The sequence below is a fragment of the Chaetodon trifascialis genome, chromosome 8 (assembly GCF_039877785.1).
Source record: "Chaetodon trifascialis isolate fChaTrf1 chromosome 8, fChaTrf1.hap1, whole genome shotgun sequence".
Taxonomy (NCBI): Eukaryota; Metazoa; Chordata; class Actinopteri; order Chaetodontiformes; family Chaetodontidae; genus Chaetodon; species Chaetodon trifascialis.
In genome coordinates, this window is record NC_092063.1 from 23,204,588 (window position 1) to 23,220,419 (window position 15,832).

Here is a 15,832-nt window from a genome sequence, read left to right on the forward strand (position 1 = left end):
TTTTTTGGACTCTTTGTACAGATTTCATCCCTGCCTGGAGTGGTCCATCACAAGCACTATGACTGTCCAACAAAAACTTGATTTTCTGGTTTCATTAGGTGGAACTTTCTAAATGGAACCAAGTTTATTCCTGAGAAGAAAAGACAGACAGTTCATGTTGTAATCTGAGCATCTGTCACATTGGTTGGCTTGCTTTCCATTGTGAGAATGGTGTGTTGATTGGAAGCTCAGCAGAACAGAATGCATAGGCAGGTTGTTCCCAAAATGTGTTTGAAAATGCAGCCACATGAACTGTCTTTACTAACAGGTCCTTTCTGTCAGTTCGCTTTCAATTCACTATTTATTTTTCATTGCCATTTCTCACCTAGAAATTACTTTGCCAAATGGAGCACATCTTTCTTTGACTTTTAGTTTGGTTGTCTATTCCATGTGGTTGTTGAGTTGGTGTGATACGCCTTGCCAGCATCCCTGCAGTGCCCACTACAGTGAACATTCTCCGTGGCTCGTTCTTCTGAGAAATAATGAGCCATAAATGCAAGTCACACTTCAGAGGAGCCGGTTCTCCTCTAGCATCGGTATAAAGGTGAATGTGCTGACTGTGAACCCTAACACAGCAGATTCGTTCAAAGCACCAACAGTACAGTGGTTGGGTGGCCTTTATTTATGTGTGTCAGTGCAGAAAGTATTTATTGTTATGGAAACATGTGGTAGTAAGGATTTGTGAAGATGAGTTTTATATGAAAGAAGGGAGGGCTTCCTCTGATGGGATTTTCTTGCTTTTTCATGGAGTTACCTTTGCACATAAACTCATGCCAAATAGAAATCTTCTGAACAATCAAGAAATCATCATATCTTACTCTTCTTTTCTCTCCACTTCCCCGATAAAGCCTTATTCCTTGGCCTTGTCTTATATAACTTGTCACAGCACTTGTTGACCCTTACATGTGTACCTGAAAGTCATTCCCAGGGAAACCTGCAGTTGCTCCTTAATTCCAGTAAAAGCTTGTTGCCATCCCTCCTCTATCACTGTCTGCATTTAGCTCCGAGCAGGTAGGCTGAACAAACAACCACATAGCTGTGGTCAGGGCTGGGTCCAGCTCAGCACTGCCCCTCATCAAAGCTCTCCTTGTGAGGGTGAATGCAGGCACCTGAGGGGTTAATCCACCTACAGTCATCTCCACTGCAGGCCCTTGTTCTGTAAATGTGATGGAATTTATGGTAAATAATATGGAGGTTAGTGTTGGAAAATATTTATTAATGGCCTGTATTGTGAAAATATCATGTTTAAGTAATGTATTCATACTGTTACAATGATGGAGGTGTGGAGAAAGTTCATGCTCAAGGCTAATGCCACACATTAGCTGCCACTAGCATGACACACTCAAATCTCATATCAGACTGATGGTGGTTGAGTTGCATTGGGGGTAATGTGGCCATAAGGTATTGACAAGGAAGAAGAATGCCTGGAAGAAAAAATATTTTGGAAATTGTCCTCACAAGTCAGACCATGTTAAGGAGTGTAATGCTAAATTAGTGAAGTTCCCTCTTAAATCCATTATTTAGGATTATCAGATTTCATTTAGGACAGTCCGATCTGACAGTACATTTGCAGATTGAACTACTTTACAGAATTTTGCATAGTTTGAGTTAAGAACATGTTCTGCAGTCAGGATATTAGTTCCAGTGTTACTCAAAAACATGCACAGTAGTGTTAATGCCTGTCAAGACAAGTTGGCATTGAATGAGCAATAATTTCACCTGTCTTCCAGATTTCTTGTGTAAAATGTTTCATCTTGCTGAAGAGTATTGTCAGATGGGCCCTGGAAGGCTCACTCTGGAAACATTGCTGTTTTAGTCAAGCTTAGAAAAGTGCAATATCTGTGTGTGAGTATCTGTAACGTGTTAAAAGCTGTATCTTTCCAAGTGACTTCCTCTTTTCTTCAAACATTACTTTTGCGCCGTCATGCCTGTGCCACATGTTGTTTTTCTGTTTGGCTGTGATTGCAGCCATGGATTACAGGGTTTTGGTTTTAATGCTCTCCTGTGTAGCAGTGTCTGATTTAAGCCATAATTTGCGAGAAGATGTGACTTGCCAGAACCCAATCACACCCTTGTTTTTTTTTCTTCCTACTGGCTCGATGACATGCTGCACAAAATATATATTTTACCTTTTAATTACTTTGTTCCTGGAAAATACACAACACAAATAACAAGTGGCTTGTCTTTGCAAAGCTCCGAAGCCTAGACACTGCTGTGTATGAGCACAGCTAGTCACACATCTCCACCCGTTTGTGTAGAAATGCTCCTTTAGTCAGACCTGTGACTTGCTGAGTCACTGTGAAAAAGTGCACAGAGCACGATCTGAAAGAATCTGTCAGTTTACTTGTGCCACAAAACTGTGAATGTGATAACTTGATAACTGAAGTGCACTTGCTGATGATGTTTGACTGACTGCTTACCATGAAGTTTCAACAAATACAGTCCCTTAACAGCAGAACTGTGTGTGTGTGTGTGTGTGTGTGTGTGTGTGTGTGTGTGTGTGTGTGTGTGTGTGTGTGTGTGTGTGTGTGTGTGTGTGTGTGTGTGTGTGTGTTTTTATACCCGAGAGATATCCTCCCATAGACAGCTGTCCTCCATGTGATGGTATGGGATGCATCCACAGAGTTAGATTTTTTTAAACATGCCAGTTGTGATAAAAATGACATGATTTTGCAATTGAACGTGTTTTTTAAAGTTGCTTTGTGACAGATTTTAAGATTAGAGCATCTTTCAGATTATTCTGGTAGTGTGCAGTGTGTTTCGATCTACCTGCTTTTTATGCGTTTTCAAACCAACCTGAGTAGAAACAGATAAAATAATTAAAAACAGAAGCAGAAAAGTCTTTGCATGTGGCAGAGGAGGAAAAGTTGAGGTATTGCTAACAGCAAAATGCAACAAAGTGCAATGGAAACAGACTTGACGAATAAATCCTGATGCACATGAAGCAGTGACCTATACATCCACTGAAGCCTCTGCACTGAAGCAGCTGCTTATGGATGGAATGTGCATTGAGTTGCATTTTCTTTATAGATTTTTGGGAAATGTGGTTGTGCTGCAGTTGGATGGAAACCTGGCTGGCATCATTGCTGATACCAAGTAAGAAAAAGATAAAATCCTCCCTGTTTTGTTTTGTGGCTGATTTTGGAGATGGTGCTAAAGTAACACAGATTTCATTTCACTGTTGGTTTTTATTAAAATATAACTGTTCATAGCCACAAAATTACACAAACACTCACCAAACATTTGTCACATTTCATGATTCCACACTTCTTTGCGCACACAGAAGACAGAACATAGAGAAGGTGTGAAGCTCAGTGACAGTGAAGAGAGCAGGATTAGAAAACAAAGGCATTTTAAAAGCCCCTAAAGTCTTAATGTGGCAGTGTCAACACTGAAGTACAGTACAGAAAGCTTTCCCTACAGAAAGCAGAAGAGAAAGGACTTGCAACATTTAAAGCAACTATTTTTTGACATTGACTTGGCTGAAAATGAGGTTTTAGCAACACGTTAACTTTGTTTTTCAGGCAACGCTAGACTACAAGTAAGACAAAAGTGCACATTTGCAAATGGCACTTTGCCATTACGCTCTTTTAGACACTTAATAGGGCTGGATGATAAAGCTATTTTTTTAAGGGAACAGTTTGACTTTGTAAATATGCTTATTCACTGTCTTGCCAAGAGTTTGATGAGATCCTACAGTTAGCTTAGCTTAGCATGGAGACTGGTTGCAGCGGAAACAAATAGTCAGGCTCTGCTGGGTTTAAAAAAAAAAAAAAAAACAGTCTGCCAGAACCTCAATATATCTTGTTTGTTTAAACAAAGACAGCCACTGAAGACTCCTAAAGTCACAGTCCATGAAACTCAACATGTTTTTACATTTCAGTAGTTCAACAGAGCCTCACGAGCTCTGCTGCCACTCTTCAAGTCTTCATGCTAAGCTAAGCTAACTGGCTGCTGGCTCTAGCTTCATACAGACTGGACAACGTCACATCTGGGGTTAGTGTCAGTTCCACTGCAGTCAGTCTTTCTGTTAAAATGAAGCCTCGGCTCTCTATCAACCGTCTCCTGTAATTCTTGGCAATAAAGTGAAAAAAAAAACATATTTCCCAAAACACGGAAATATTCTTTGAAATCACCATCATTACTACAAACCTAAATTGAGTCACAATCAAAACTACAAGGAAAATATCTGACTTCCATATAGTGTATTTACTTAAAGAATAGCTACAGAAACCAGTGCCATCAGTCTGGTCCAGAGAACTAGAATCTTTAACTGTAATCCATGACGACAAACATCAGAAGGGAACCAAAACAGTAACGGAAATACATTACAATGATGTGTTTTTAAAACAAGGTTATCAGTACATTCACTTTTATCTGTGTAAATCTGACACTTTCTGGTGATAAAGACTTAAGGATATATAGTCCAGCCCTGTTGATTAAGACACACTTACAGAATGTGCTAGAACAACACAACCTTACCCGTGGTCTAGTTCTCACAGTAGCACAGTTAACACAGAGATCTCATACGACAAGCTTGATTGAAATAAACTGTGATTCAAATAGTCAATATCTATAATTCATTACCCTCTAGTGTAGAAAGCACTGTGTAACAGTGTCACAATAAAAGCTTTTAGCAAAATACTATCCACACTGAAATACAATTATTGATATTAGAAACGCTTCAGGATTCAGTGTTTATGAGATCTATCTCCAAAAATAGGTATTACTAGTAGCAGCAAACAGCAAAAATGTTCCATCTGACTTCATGAGTGTATTTACACACATTTGTATTATTATTTTGAGAAATCATATGAGATGAAGCTCATACACATGAAGTAGTGCAAGCATGCTAACAAGAACAGAGATAGCCAGTGCAGCTCAGACTGTAAACTCTGTGTCTTATTGCAGTTACTTTTTTTTTTTTTTTTAATCCCAGACAAACTTTAATCTTTTGTGTTTTCGTGTAAACTGAAATAATGCAGAATTGGGACATGAAAATGACTTTAAATCGGTGTGGTCAGACAAAACTGCAACACATTTCAGACATAGCACGACTGCATTCACAGTCAATGAAACAACAGGAACAGACATGAATTTGCGAATTGATGCGAAATAACTGGAGGGAAAATAACTGTAACATAATAACGTTAGTTTTGAATTCAGTCAGAAGCTGAACTGAACACTAAGGTCTGCCAGTCAGAAAATTAGCTTCACTTCCTGTCTGACCACACCTTTAAGATTAACATGTGCATATATGTGCACTCACTGCTGTAGTGATGAGGTTTTATCGTTCTGACAATGAACAGTAAGGCTTTGTGAACCCTCCATTAAAGGGACTATTGGTATCAAGTAGTGAGGAAATTTCCCAAGATCCTCTGCAGCTACACAGTCGATGTAAACATGTAAACCTTGGGTGACGGGTGAAAACCAGTCTGCCTCAGTTCACTGCTGTTTGTTTGTTTTTTACATTGAGTGGCAGCACAAAGTTCACAACGCATTATCGCAAAATGTTTTGGGGGGGAATATTTAGATTGCTATACAAACGGTGAGAGGTGTAGGCATGTTTTCTGCTCTTCACAGTGCTTTGGAACATGACTAAGTGTTTGGGCTTTTCAACTATTTCTGGTATGATGCGGATTTAAAAAAAAATCTCATTGCTTACAATGATTTTTTGCCACCTTAATTACATAGTATGTGCAATAAAAAGGAGTGCTTGATTTGCACACTCTGGAGAGAGTTTCTGTGATGGATCATGGGGATTTTAGTTAGCAGCAGCTCATTTTGCAGCTTTACCAAGTGATTTGTACATGGATCTATTCCAAAGCTCACAGGGAAAGCGTGCCATCTAAGTAAATATGCTTGTTTGTTTCTCTGTACATGTTGTTCCACTATGTATGAAGCTACAGTCTGCAAGTGGCTAAATTAGCCTAGCATATATACTGAAAATGGGGAAACAGCTAGCCCGGCACTGTCACCTCACTAGCTGACAAGTTGTATCTGTGTATCTGGTTTGTTTAATTCATACAACATTTAACTTCTTGTCCAAGAAAAGTTCAGGTTAATAAGCTCCAGCTTGCTTGGCTCCAATGTTTGTGCAAAGCTAAGTTAGCCGACCTGGTGGTAGCTTCATATTTAATGTACAGACATGAGAAAGGTATTGATCTTGGCATCTTACTCTTAACAAGAAAGCAAATATTTCCTAAAAATGTTGAACAGTTCCTTTAGGCTCTTAGTGGATTTTGTTCCACTGATCAGGACAAACTTTTCATTCATTGCCTGCCAGTAGGTGGCGTCACAGTAGGGACTGGTGCTGGTGAATGTTCTCCCTCCTGCACTCGGTCTTTGTGGTCAATTCTGTTTGGCTCATTTCACTAAAACATTGGTTAATTGTTCTCCAATGAACACAGTGACCGAATGGCCCATTCCATTTCTCAGGTGCAGTAAACCAACTTAGGATGAATCTGCACCTTCTCACACCAGTTTGATGGGAAGTGTTTAAGTTCGATCTGCTTTGTACTGTTCTCTATGCCAAAATCAGAGGTGACTCCATTCCTCATGACTGACACAAACTCCCGCCTCTCTGCTGCTGTCTTCCTCCTAATCAAACTGCTTCCACTTTGCTGCCATTTGCCTTTGGCCATGGAAATACCAATTACCCCATTCTGTCTGTTTGCCTCTGTTGCAGTACCTCAAAAATGAATTTGTATAAAACCTTAGGTAAAGATCATACATACATATAAACATATGATATGATAAGATAAAACATTCACCTGTGTGTCACAGGTGCGTAACCTGGTTTCTCGTGGATCTAAACCTGTCCCATTCATTCTAAATAACTCATGATGATTCCAACTCATATACTGGACATTCAGCAATGATTAATTACAGTTAGTGTACCACATAAGTCAACTTCCACAACCTCTACCCAGTATTAATGCATAGAACAGCCCACACCAACATGGACTACTTTAAGTCTGTTCTGTCCACAAGTTCAAAGAAATGTCCAAAAGCAACAGTCTTGCTGTTATGATGTAAAGTTGCTACATGTTCCTCTGATGAAGTCACGGGGATGAGCTGAGAGACAAGGTGAGCACAAACTAAAAGATGGACAGATAAACAGGAATGATAACAAAATAAAGTTCAATCTGCTGTAGTACAGGCATGGGGCACATCTGGGGTGTATGAAGCAAGCGGGGCAGTTTGATTCAGCCCGCAAGGCAATTCAGAAATACAAACAAAGCAATTCAGAGTTACAAAAAAATCCCTAGAGAGCAATTACTTTTTATTTCTGCGCTAAAATGAAATAACAAAAAATAGTGGCCTAACGTGTCCTTCTGGGTGGTCCCTTCTTGCTGTCCAGGTCACAATCAGGATGAACAGAAAGCGTACAGAGTTATGAAGTGTCATCGATGACATGCGCATTATGGCGCCTGTCAAGAAAAACAGCACTTTCCACGAGAAATGGACAATTGATTATTTTTTCGTTGAAGTAAACGACCAATTTCATTACAGCTACAAACAAACTAAACTGGGTGAGCTACAAGGACAAATGTGCTTGGATAAAGTTCAGTGGACTTTGGATGCTCAACAAGCAGCTTTGAGACCACATTCTGACAGAGACTGTGTTATGAGGGCAAGATCTGTGGTCAGCTGAAACCTCATTCAGAAGGAGAATTAGTGAAGAAGAGCCTTGTTGCTGCTGTGGAGCTGCGAGAACCAGACAGAGTAAAACTGTTCCAAAATGACGCTTTGTCTTAAAGAATTCATGCAGATGAAAGTAAAACCAGACGTGGAAACTCAGTGATAGCAAGTGTGTGATTTGGCCTTCATGGTGGACATCACCAAGAAGCTCTCAGAGCTGAAGCTCAAGCTCCAGCAGCTTCTCAGCTCTCTGCTTTCAAATGAGAAATCATTTGAAGTGAAAGTGCAGCTGGAAAGAGGAAACACTGCAAGTTTCTACTCTGCAAGAAGCAAAAGCTGCTGTGACATCTGAACATGCTGGTGAGAGTGAAAACTCCTTCAGGCGTTTGGTGAGAGGTTTCAGGACATGAACGATAAACAGAAGGAACTGAACGTATTAGCTGTTTAATGTGGAGGCAGCCGATGAGCCTGACAACCTACAGCATGAGGAGCCCCATTCTGAGGAGACATGCAGTGAAGTCTGCATCTGTGTTTGAGACAATTCTTCTCAAAACTGACGCTTGCAAAGATTCAGTTCAACTTAAGACTGACTGAACCAAACCTGTAAACCATCATCATCATCATCATCATCATCATCATCATCATCATCATCATCATCATCATCATCATCACAACCATCTGACTTCAGACGCCTCAGCAAAGAGCTCCAGCCATCACAGCAGAGGTTAGTGTGATATGTGTGTCCAATAATTTAGTATGGCCCTCAAAGAATGTTATAAAAAATTTAAACACTGGCCCTTGATAGGAAAAAGGCTCCCCACTCCCGCTGTAGTAGAGTCCTCTAAAGGACAGGAAAATAAAACATCTAAATACTTTTGGCTTTTCTGTCTTTTGCCCTCAAATAAAAGAATTATATTGGTTGAATGTGTTCAGACAACTAACACTTCACCCAGATGGATGGGTGGAAGTGGGTGGATGTCACCTGTGCTGTCTCTCCATCACTGTAAAGGTTTGAATTTGTTCCAAAGGCTGATTCCTTGTATGAACTGGCCCAGTGATGACCATCAGAAAATGCTTTATTGTCCGATCAAAAGCATCTCTGAGCAAATGTAACAAAACTGCTGCAATAAGACAGTGGCTGATAAGAGTTCAGTGATGAAGAGGAAGAATTCAGAGACCCAGGCTGTGAACAAGTGAGACACAGCGGAAACACAGGGCCAGAAAGCCAGTGCCCAGCAGGTCCCCCAGGGCGGTCAGGTAGGGGATGGAGAAGTTGTCAGGGTCCAGACTCCGTCTCCACATCACACGGATGATGAGGTCGGCAAAGTAAAGGAGGATGGCCACCTAGAGGGAGAAGAAAACTGAGCTGAAATAGATGCGATTAGAGAAAAAAAAGGGATATAAAGGGGGAAAAAATGAAAATGTAATTTTCAAAGATGCTTTCCTCAGCATTGTTATATACGTATGAGCATAAAAGCACAAGATTGATGCTGCGACTCCCAAACAGTTAGCCACAAGCCACAGTTAAACAAAGCCCACTATTCAGTTCTATGAAGAATGTAACAAATAAATAAATCACTTTGAGACTTATCTGAACGTCCAATAGATTATGGAAAGGACAGGTTTTTATGCACTGAACAGCTGAGATGACATTACGTCGAGGAGGTCAGAAAGGTGAGCGCGGTGTACTTTTGGTTCTGTCCTGGAACAAATCTTTATCTCACCGAGCTGCTGGAACACCAACATCTGGCACAGATCATTTCACAGTTAGGTAACAGATGGCAGCAGCCATTTTCATCAGACTGTACAAAGACTTACCTCTGGTGACTGGTTTCCACAGTTTGTATCAGAGTGTCATGTGAAACTTCAGGGCCAAGCTGAGTTTCACATGACGCTCTGAGGGCCAGTGAGTTCACGAGGAACCGTTCAGCATCAACTGCCACTGACAGGATTCTAAAAGGTCTCTTTTCTTCTATTTGTTGCAGTGAACAGGAGACATGAAAACATGTCACAAAAATATGAACCTGCAGGAGTTTTTACCTGCAGCAGAGCAGCACACAGGTAGCAGATGGTGAAGGCTACAGAGATAGGCGCCTCCTCTCCCTGCAGCAGAGAGATGGCGTAGAGGAAGACCAGGTGACCGGGGACAACCAGCATCAGAAGCACCCGCGCTGACTTGGAGTTCACCCCTGGGTGACACAGAGATCATTCAATTTGGTAACCAGGCAGGCTACTTGGTTTCAGTCATATGATCACTTTATGCATGTGTTTTCCTCACTGCTAACTGTCTGCTGACATCATGTTTCACACTGCGTTTACATGAGTGATTTTTGGACTACAGATGTTACAGTTACAGATGTAAACATCATGTTCTGGTTTCAAAATTGCATTTGACATTTCATTTTGCAAAAGGCGCCGCCATGCTATTGCATTACATTAACATTTACATCACGCTGTGAAGTGGGCAAAATTCAAATGAAGATGTAAAGTGTCTGTCCTCTTGTCAAGGCGGGTCTCAGTCAGAGTGTCACAGCCTCTGTGTTGTGTTCCTCTTGGTAAAGGCTGCTGACTTAGTTCCTCTCGGTGTGATGCTGTGGTCTATGCTATCGACGGTGGCTTTTTTTTTCGTGGTGCTTGCAAGATGAATGACAATGACACACTTTCACTTGCACCCACCAGCAGATGGTTTTTTATTGGGTGTGTTACTGTTTGGACCCATGTGGATGTGGCTTATTTCAGACACATTAGAGCCAACAGCAAAACCTAAACCTTATTATAACTGAACAAGCACTAAACACTAAAAAGCTCCTCTGTGCTGCTGCTCAGTCAGGGGATCATTTTCTGTGAGTCTGACCCTTTTCAAATTACACACAGTCATTTGAGCCATTGTTAAAATAAAAATACTTATTAGTGCAGCTTTAAAGAGGCACTCTACCATGGAGCAGAATGTGACCGTATTAAGAGTGTGCAATGCAGCAGTAACTGATACTCTTTGGAAAGATTGGTTGCTTTTCACACCTGCTATTTGTCTGACGGTGGCTCTTATTGTAAGTCACCCTGGGTGAGCACTGCAGGTAAATATCTAAGGTTTTATGAAAAACAGATGCAAAGCTATGCATTCAGCATGGCAGCGCTACCTGAGGAGAAGAAGGTGATGCAAGGGTTGGGCCAGTGCTGCCGCATCTTGTAGGGCAGCACCCCTGGGATGGTCCAGAAGTGCAGGTAGGTCGAGATCCTGCTGGCCTGGATGGCCACCAAGTTTCCACCCACTCCTACAGAGAGGAAGGAAAGACAGAGGACAGTCTGACTGGTGTGTGAGTGAATGAGTGAATATAGGAATGAAGGGGTGTCACAAGGCAGAGCAACCACTGTCATCTGCAGGTTGCAACTTCATTTTTACCAAAAAAAATAAATAAATCACAATTTTCTGAGTATTTGAAAAAAATTCTTGTTTTCCCACACAGATTGATTTGAAAAGCCAATATTGATTTTCTAACATCACAATCAGCTGAAACAGAAAGTTCTTTCCCACAACAGCTTCAGAATCAGTTCCGCTTCATCTCTTTCATCGTGGTCTGCACACAAATTGAGCCAAGTAATGACGCAGGCTTGGCTCAGCCGTGATCCGGCCGGGGTTTACAGAGAGCGGAGTCCATCTCAATAAACCACGCGGGAATTCTGCCGAATGCAAAACAACAACCAGATCCCACCGCTTCTCAAAAACGCCGCTTGAGTCCTGTCATCAGCACGGGTATCTGTGGCTAATTCAGTTACACCAAACACCTTTCCAAGTATTTACTCCAAAAAATCAGCGCAGATGTTCTTTTGTGAGATGGAAAAGACTTGAGGGAACATTTAGTTAAACATAATACTGGTTTATTTGCAAGCCAGTGAGGGAAAATGGGAAATTCAAACCAGATTGGTGAATTTAGAATTGAGCAGAGAGAGGTGCAAAGACAGAGAAGGAGAGGGAGATTGTGAAACGGCAGGAAGATGGGCAGAGACAAAATGAGAAACAGTGACAGTTAGAGTCGATGCTTATTAAAGGCCCTGTCAGCTGTGCCAGGACACTGGGTGTGCTCCATTAGTGGTTTATATCGACATTTCTCCTTTACTGCATGCGTCATTTCACAGCCAAACCACTTATTCTGAAAGCTGCTCCTTTTTTGCCTCCACTTCTCTATGTCTCAGTGCGTTTTCCCTCATTCTTAAACAGCAGTATGAGGTGAAAATCATTTTTCTATGTGCATTAAGTAGCTACAAACCATCAGACATAGCTTCATTGTCTGATTTCTACAGCTGATTAGGACTTTCTCATAGAGAAAAGAGCTGCGTGCAAATCCAGAAAATCAGATTGAACTGTTAGGGACCGGACATGGGTCAGTTTACAGAAATCCATACACACTGCTCATTACTTCTATCCCTCTGTTTAGGTCTAGTAGTGAATGGCTGACAGAGAGAGATGAAAAAGCTTCTGAGGCTGAAATGCAAGTCACTTTTGTCACATCTTAGGTTTATGAGGTGTACTTCAAGCAGAGCACCACGCATGACCACACTGGTGTTTTACCTTTCCACCACTATGATGGGTAACATTTGTTTGCCCCCTTAGTTACTGCTGCTGTGCTTTACTACTCAAAGGTTTGTCATTTTCTCTCATTTCTAACTGACGAATGGCGATTTTGTCGGTAGCGACTGCTACCAGCAGAATACATCAGCTGTAGCTAACTAGCTAATTAAGCTAATGTTAGCTTCATGTGTTGCATACACTGTCTCCAGCTGACATTTTAATGTTTCAAGCTGACTCATTTTAAAACAAGAGCCCTAGAAAGCTGATCTTAGATATGCACTTGATGGCTACAAACATGGAATAATGCTAAAAAGAGGCGAATGCTAAATGTTTCTGATGCCTGCGCAGAGCCCAGAAGATATTTAAGTACCGAGCCCAGCCACAGCCTGTTCACCCTGCTGCCCTCTGACAAGTGATAGAAAAGTATCCACTGCCATACCAGCAGACTACAGAGCGTTGTCTCTCCTCAAGCTGTAAAAGTGCTCAACTCATCCTCCACACTCCACCATAAAAAACTGTTTTTCTTCTGCAGTATAAAGGGACTCCAGTGTGTGCTCTAGAATGACAAATAAATGAATCTTGCACCTTGAAAAAGTCAGCATCCTGACCAGCTGATGATACATGCTGACGCGAGTAGCAAACAGTAAACCAGTGTTCTTCTTTAATTGCACTGTAGAGCTAATTAGCTCTAGTATTATAAGTATGTTGGAAAATGTAAGCTCAGACTTGCATCTCATTCTGACATAGCCCTGTAAGCTTACGCACTTGGTCACTGAGACTTATGCTTTATTGTTTGTTTTTCCTACTGTTAATGCAACTTATATATTTGGGGCAACTGTTACGAGCTTCTCGTTTCGAGAATTTAATATGAGTGTGACTCATCAAAGCATTTCGATGCTCCACATGATGGCCTTGGTGCATCCCAAATAGCTGGTGCTTCTGAAAATGTTCCAGTGGTTTTAAGGCTTCATTTACTGGACATTTTGGCAGCTCTGCATGGTTTTAGCTCATTTACTGTAAATCATGCATATTTTAATATTAGAGCCAAAGATTTTCCAAAGGATCACATGTGACTTTAGACTGGTTTCCTTCCTTCCAGACAACCATTAATTTCAGCTCACTTCACAATAGCAATTCAAATCACCTTGGAAAAAAGAAGAAGACTGGTTGAGATGGGTCATCATGTATGGTGCTTTAAGCAAGCACCGTTCTGATCACTACTCTTTTTCTGGGGTTTTCTATCGTTTTTAAATTAGTCACTGCATACAGCTGCACAAGCACACAATAGAACTTATGAGCAAGAAAAATCTAAGAGGAAAAACATGAAAATTATCAGCTGCCAGCAGCAGCCTGGAAGGAAGAAAATCAATCAAAACAGTCATTTGATGAAGCTTAGGTGTGTTGTTGGGGGTGAGTGATGCACTCAGCACCAAATCTAGAGTATTACTACTCTGTTCTGAGAGCTGGACTGTGGTGTCGACTCAGGGTTTGTTATGCTGCTCAGATTCACACAGGAAGCACCCAAACTGCACAACCTGGACCTCCAAAGAACTTTGAAGACAGCAGCAGCTTTGACAATATGACCAAGAGTATCTGACACTGAAAAATGAATGTTATCACATCAACTGACCGTCAGAAGATCCAGTCAGTAATACAGCACAGTACATTTTATATACTTCTGATTTCTTGCCTGCGTGACTCCTTCCTGCTGCCGACTGCCTCTGCTGAGTCTTCAGCATTCTGCTTGGAGCCGTACAGACAGCACACTAACAGCAGGTTCATGGTTTATATATAATGATAGAAGTGTTGTCACTCTGGCCAGCAACATCCAATAAATCGCTATAATGCTTGTTAAGCTCAGAGTTTGATTACTCCTTGTGGCATCATTTAGCTTACCATTAATGACGGGGGTAAAGACAGCCATGCCCTCAAAGTTGGGATCACTCACTGTCTTGTCCAGTATAAGGCCTCCAAAACTGGAAATCACAAACACAGAGGGAATCAACGCCACATGTTCATTATGAATTACATATTAAATCATTGAAAGTGTTCGACTCATACCTGCTAATGGACATGGCCACTATAACAGGCTGCCACCCTGAGCGGAGAACCTCCCTGATCTGTGGGCTCTGTCGGGCGACCACCACCCACAGTGGGATCAGAGCCAGGAAGACCAGACACACCAGGGGGGACAGGTACCATATGTCTGTCAGACAAGAACAGGAATGAGGAGACAAAGAAATTAAATGAGACCCGCGTATATGCAACATACACAGGTGCATATTTATATCAAGTAAAAAAGTACACATGCAAGATAAGCATGTATAATACGCCCATAGACGAGTTAAACAGAGAGAGGTACTGTGAATACAGGGATACAGGGTGAGTGCACACATGCAAGCAAGTTGCGCTGCTGTATTTCAGTGCGCGCGTACACACACACACACACACACACACACACGTTGTGTTTATATCACTTGTGGGGACATTACATAGACTTACATTCATTTCCTGGAGCCTTACCCTAACCATAACCACTACCTGCCTGTTCCTAACCCTGTACCTAACCTAACCTTACCTAACCCGTAACCCTTTCTCAGTCTGCACCCTAAAATGTAATGATTTACATTAAGGGGACCAGCATTTTGTCCCCGTAAGGGAGGTCAGTCCCCACAATGTGACTGTGTAAACAGATTTTTGTCCCCATAACGTGACAAATACCTGGTCACACACACACACACACACACACACACACACACACACACACACACACACACACACACACACACACAGGATGAGCTGTCTGAGAAAAAATACATGATTTTTGCTGCCATCTTGTGTTCTGGTGACCAGCATGACGAACTCCAAAAAAGGACTGTGTAATGGTTAAGATGCTCCCTCTCATTTGACTTAACATCAATTCTAAAACTATAACACTGTTCTTATTACTACAAAACAAACATTCAAAGTTTCCTCTGAGAGAAAACGAATAAATCTAGATGTGATTTGCTGTCATAGTCAGCAGGTGCACAGGTCAACATGGAGGCTCTCATAAATCAGAGCTCGAGCTCATCTCCCTCATGACTCCACCTCCAGCGTTATTGTATGTCCTACCCATATATTCATAGAGTGTGCTGCTGACCCCGGCCAGCAGGGACAGGGTGATCAAATCACCCAGACTGGCAGCGATGGGGGTGGCCACGTTGTCAGGGTTGATCCCCACCTTCCTGGAGCCGATGATCACACCAATCATCACCAGGCCTGTCACAGACAGTCGAGAGCGAAGACAGAAACAGGAGACAATTGAGTTATTCTGAAAGGATGGAAATAGGAAATAGGATGTTGGAGAACTAGTTATCACTGTAAACAACAGTGACTGACGAGGAAAGAATGTACGGAAAGAAATAATTCTGTGAGAGCTTTCATGAGAGCTGCAGTTAACTAAGAAAACTGATTGAAAGAGAAATATTAAAAATGGCAGGAGTGAGTGAGGAGAGGAAATCTGGAAAGACGTTACTCCCTGCTGAGATAACCAGGGCTTTTCACTTCCCCGCTTTAAACCTACAAGACACTAGAGCATCT

At 41.6% G+C, this 15,832-nt stretch overlaps 1 protein-coding gene across 2 annotated transcripts in view; it reads right to left on the reverse strand.

Annotated features, from left to right (window-relative positions):
- Positions 1–3,221: 3,221 nt before the first annotated feature.
- Positions 3,222–15,832, reverse strand: part of LOC139334596 (solute carrier family 41 member 3-like) — a 32,032-nt gene continuing 19,421 nt past the window's right edge. For both annotated transcript variants that reach the window (XM_070967577.1, XM_070967578.1), the window contains 6 exons: positions 15,365–15,511; positions 14,312–14,456; positions 14,147–14,226; positions 10,821–10,955; positions 9,724–9,872; positions 3,222–9,027 (listed from right to left, as the gene is read on the reverse strand). In XM_070967577.1, coding sequence (XP_070823678.1) covers positions 8,854–9,027; positions 9,724–9,872; positions 10,821–10,955; positions 14,147–14,226; positions 14,312–14,456; positions 15,365–15,511 — 830 coding nt within the window. In that variant the 3' untranslated portion in view covers positions 3,222–8,853. The remainder of the gene's footprint in view (positions 9,028–9,723; positions 9,873–10,820; positions 10,956–14,146; positions 14,227–14,311; positions 14,457–15,364; positions 15,512–15,832) is intronic.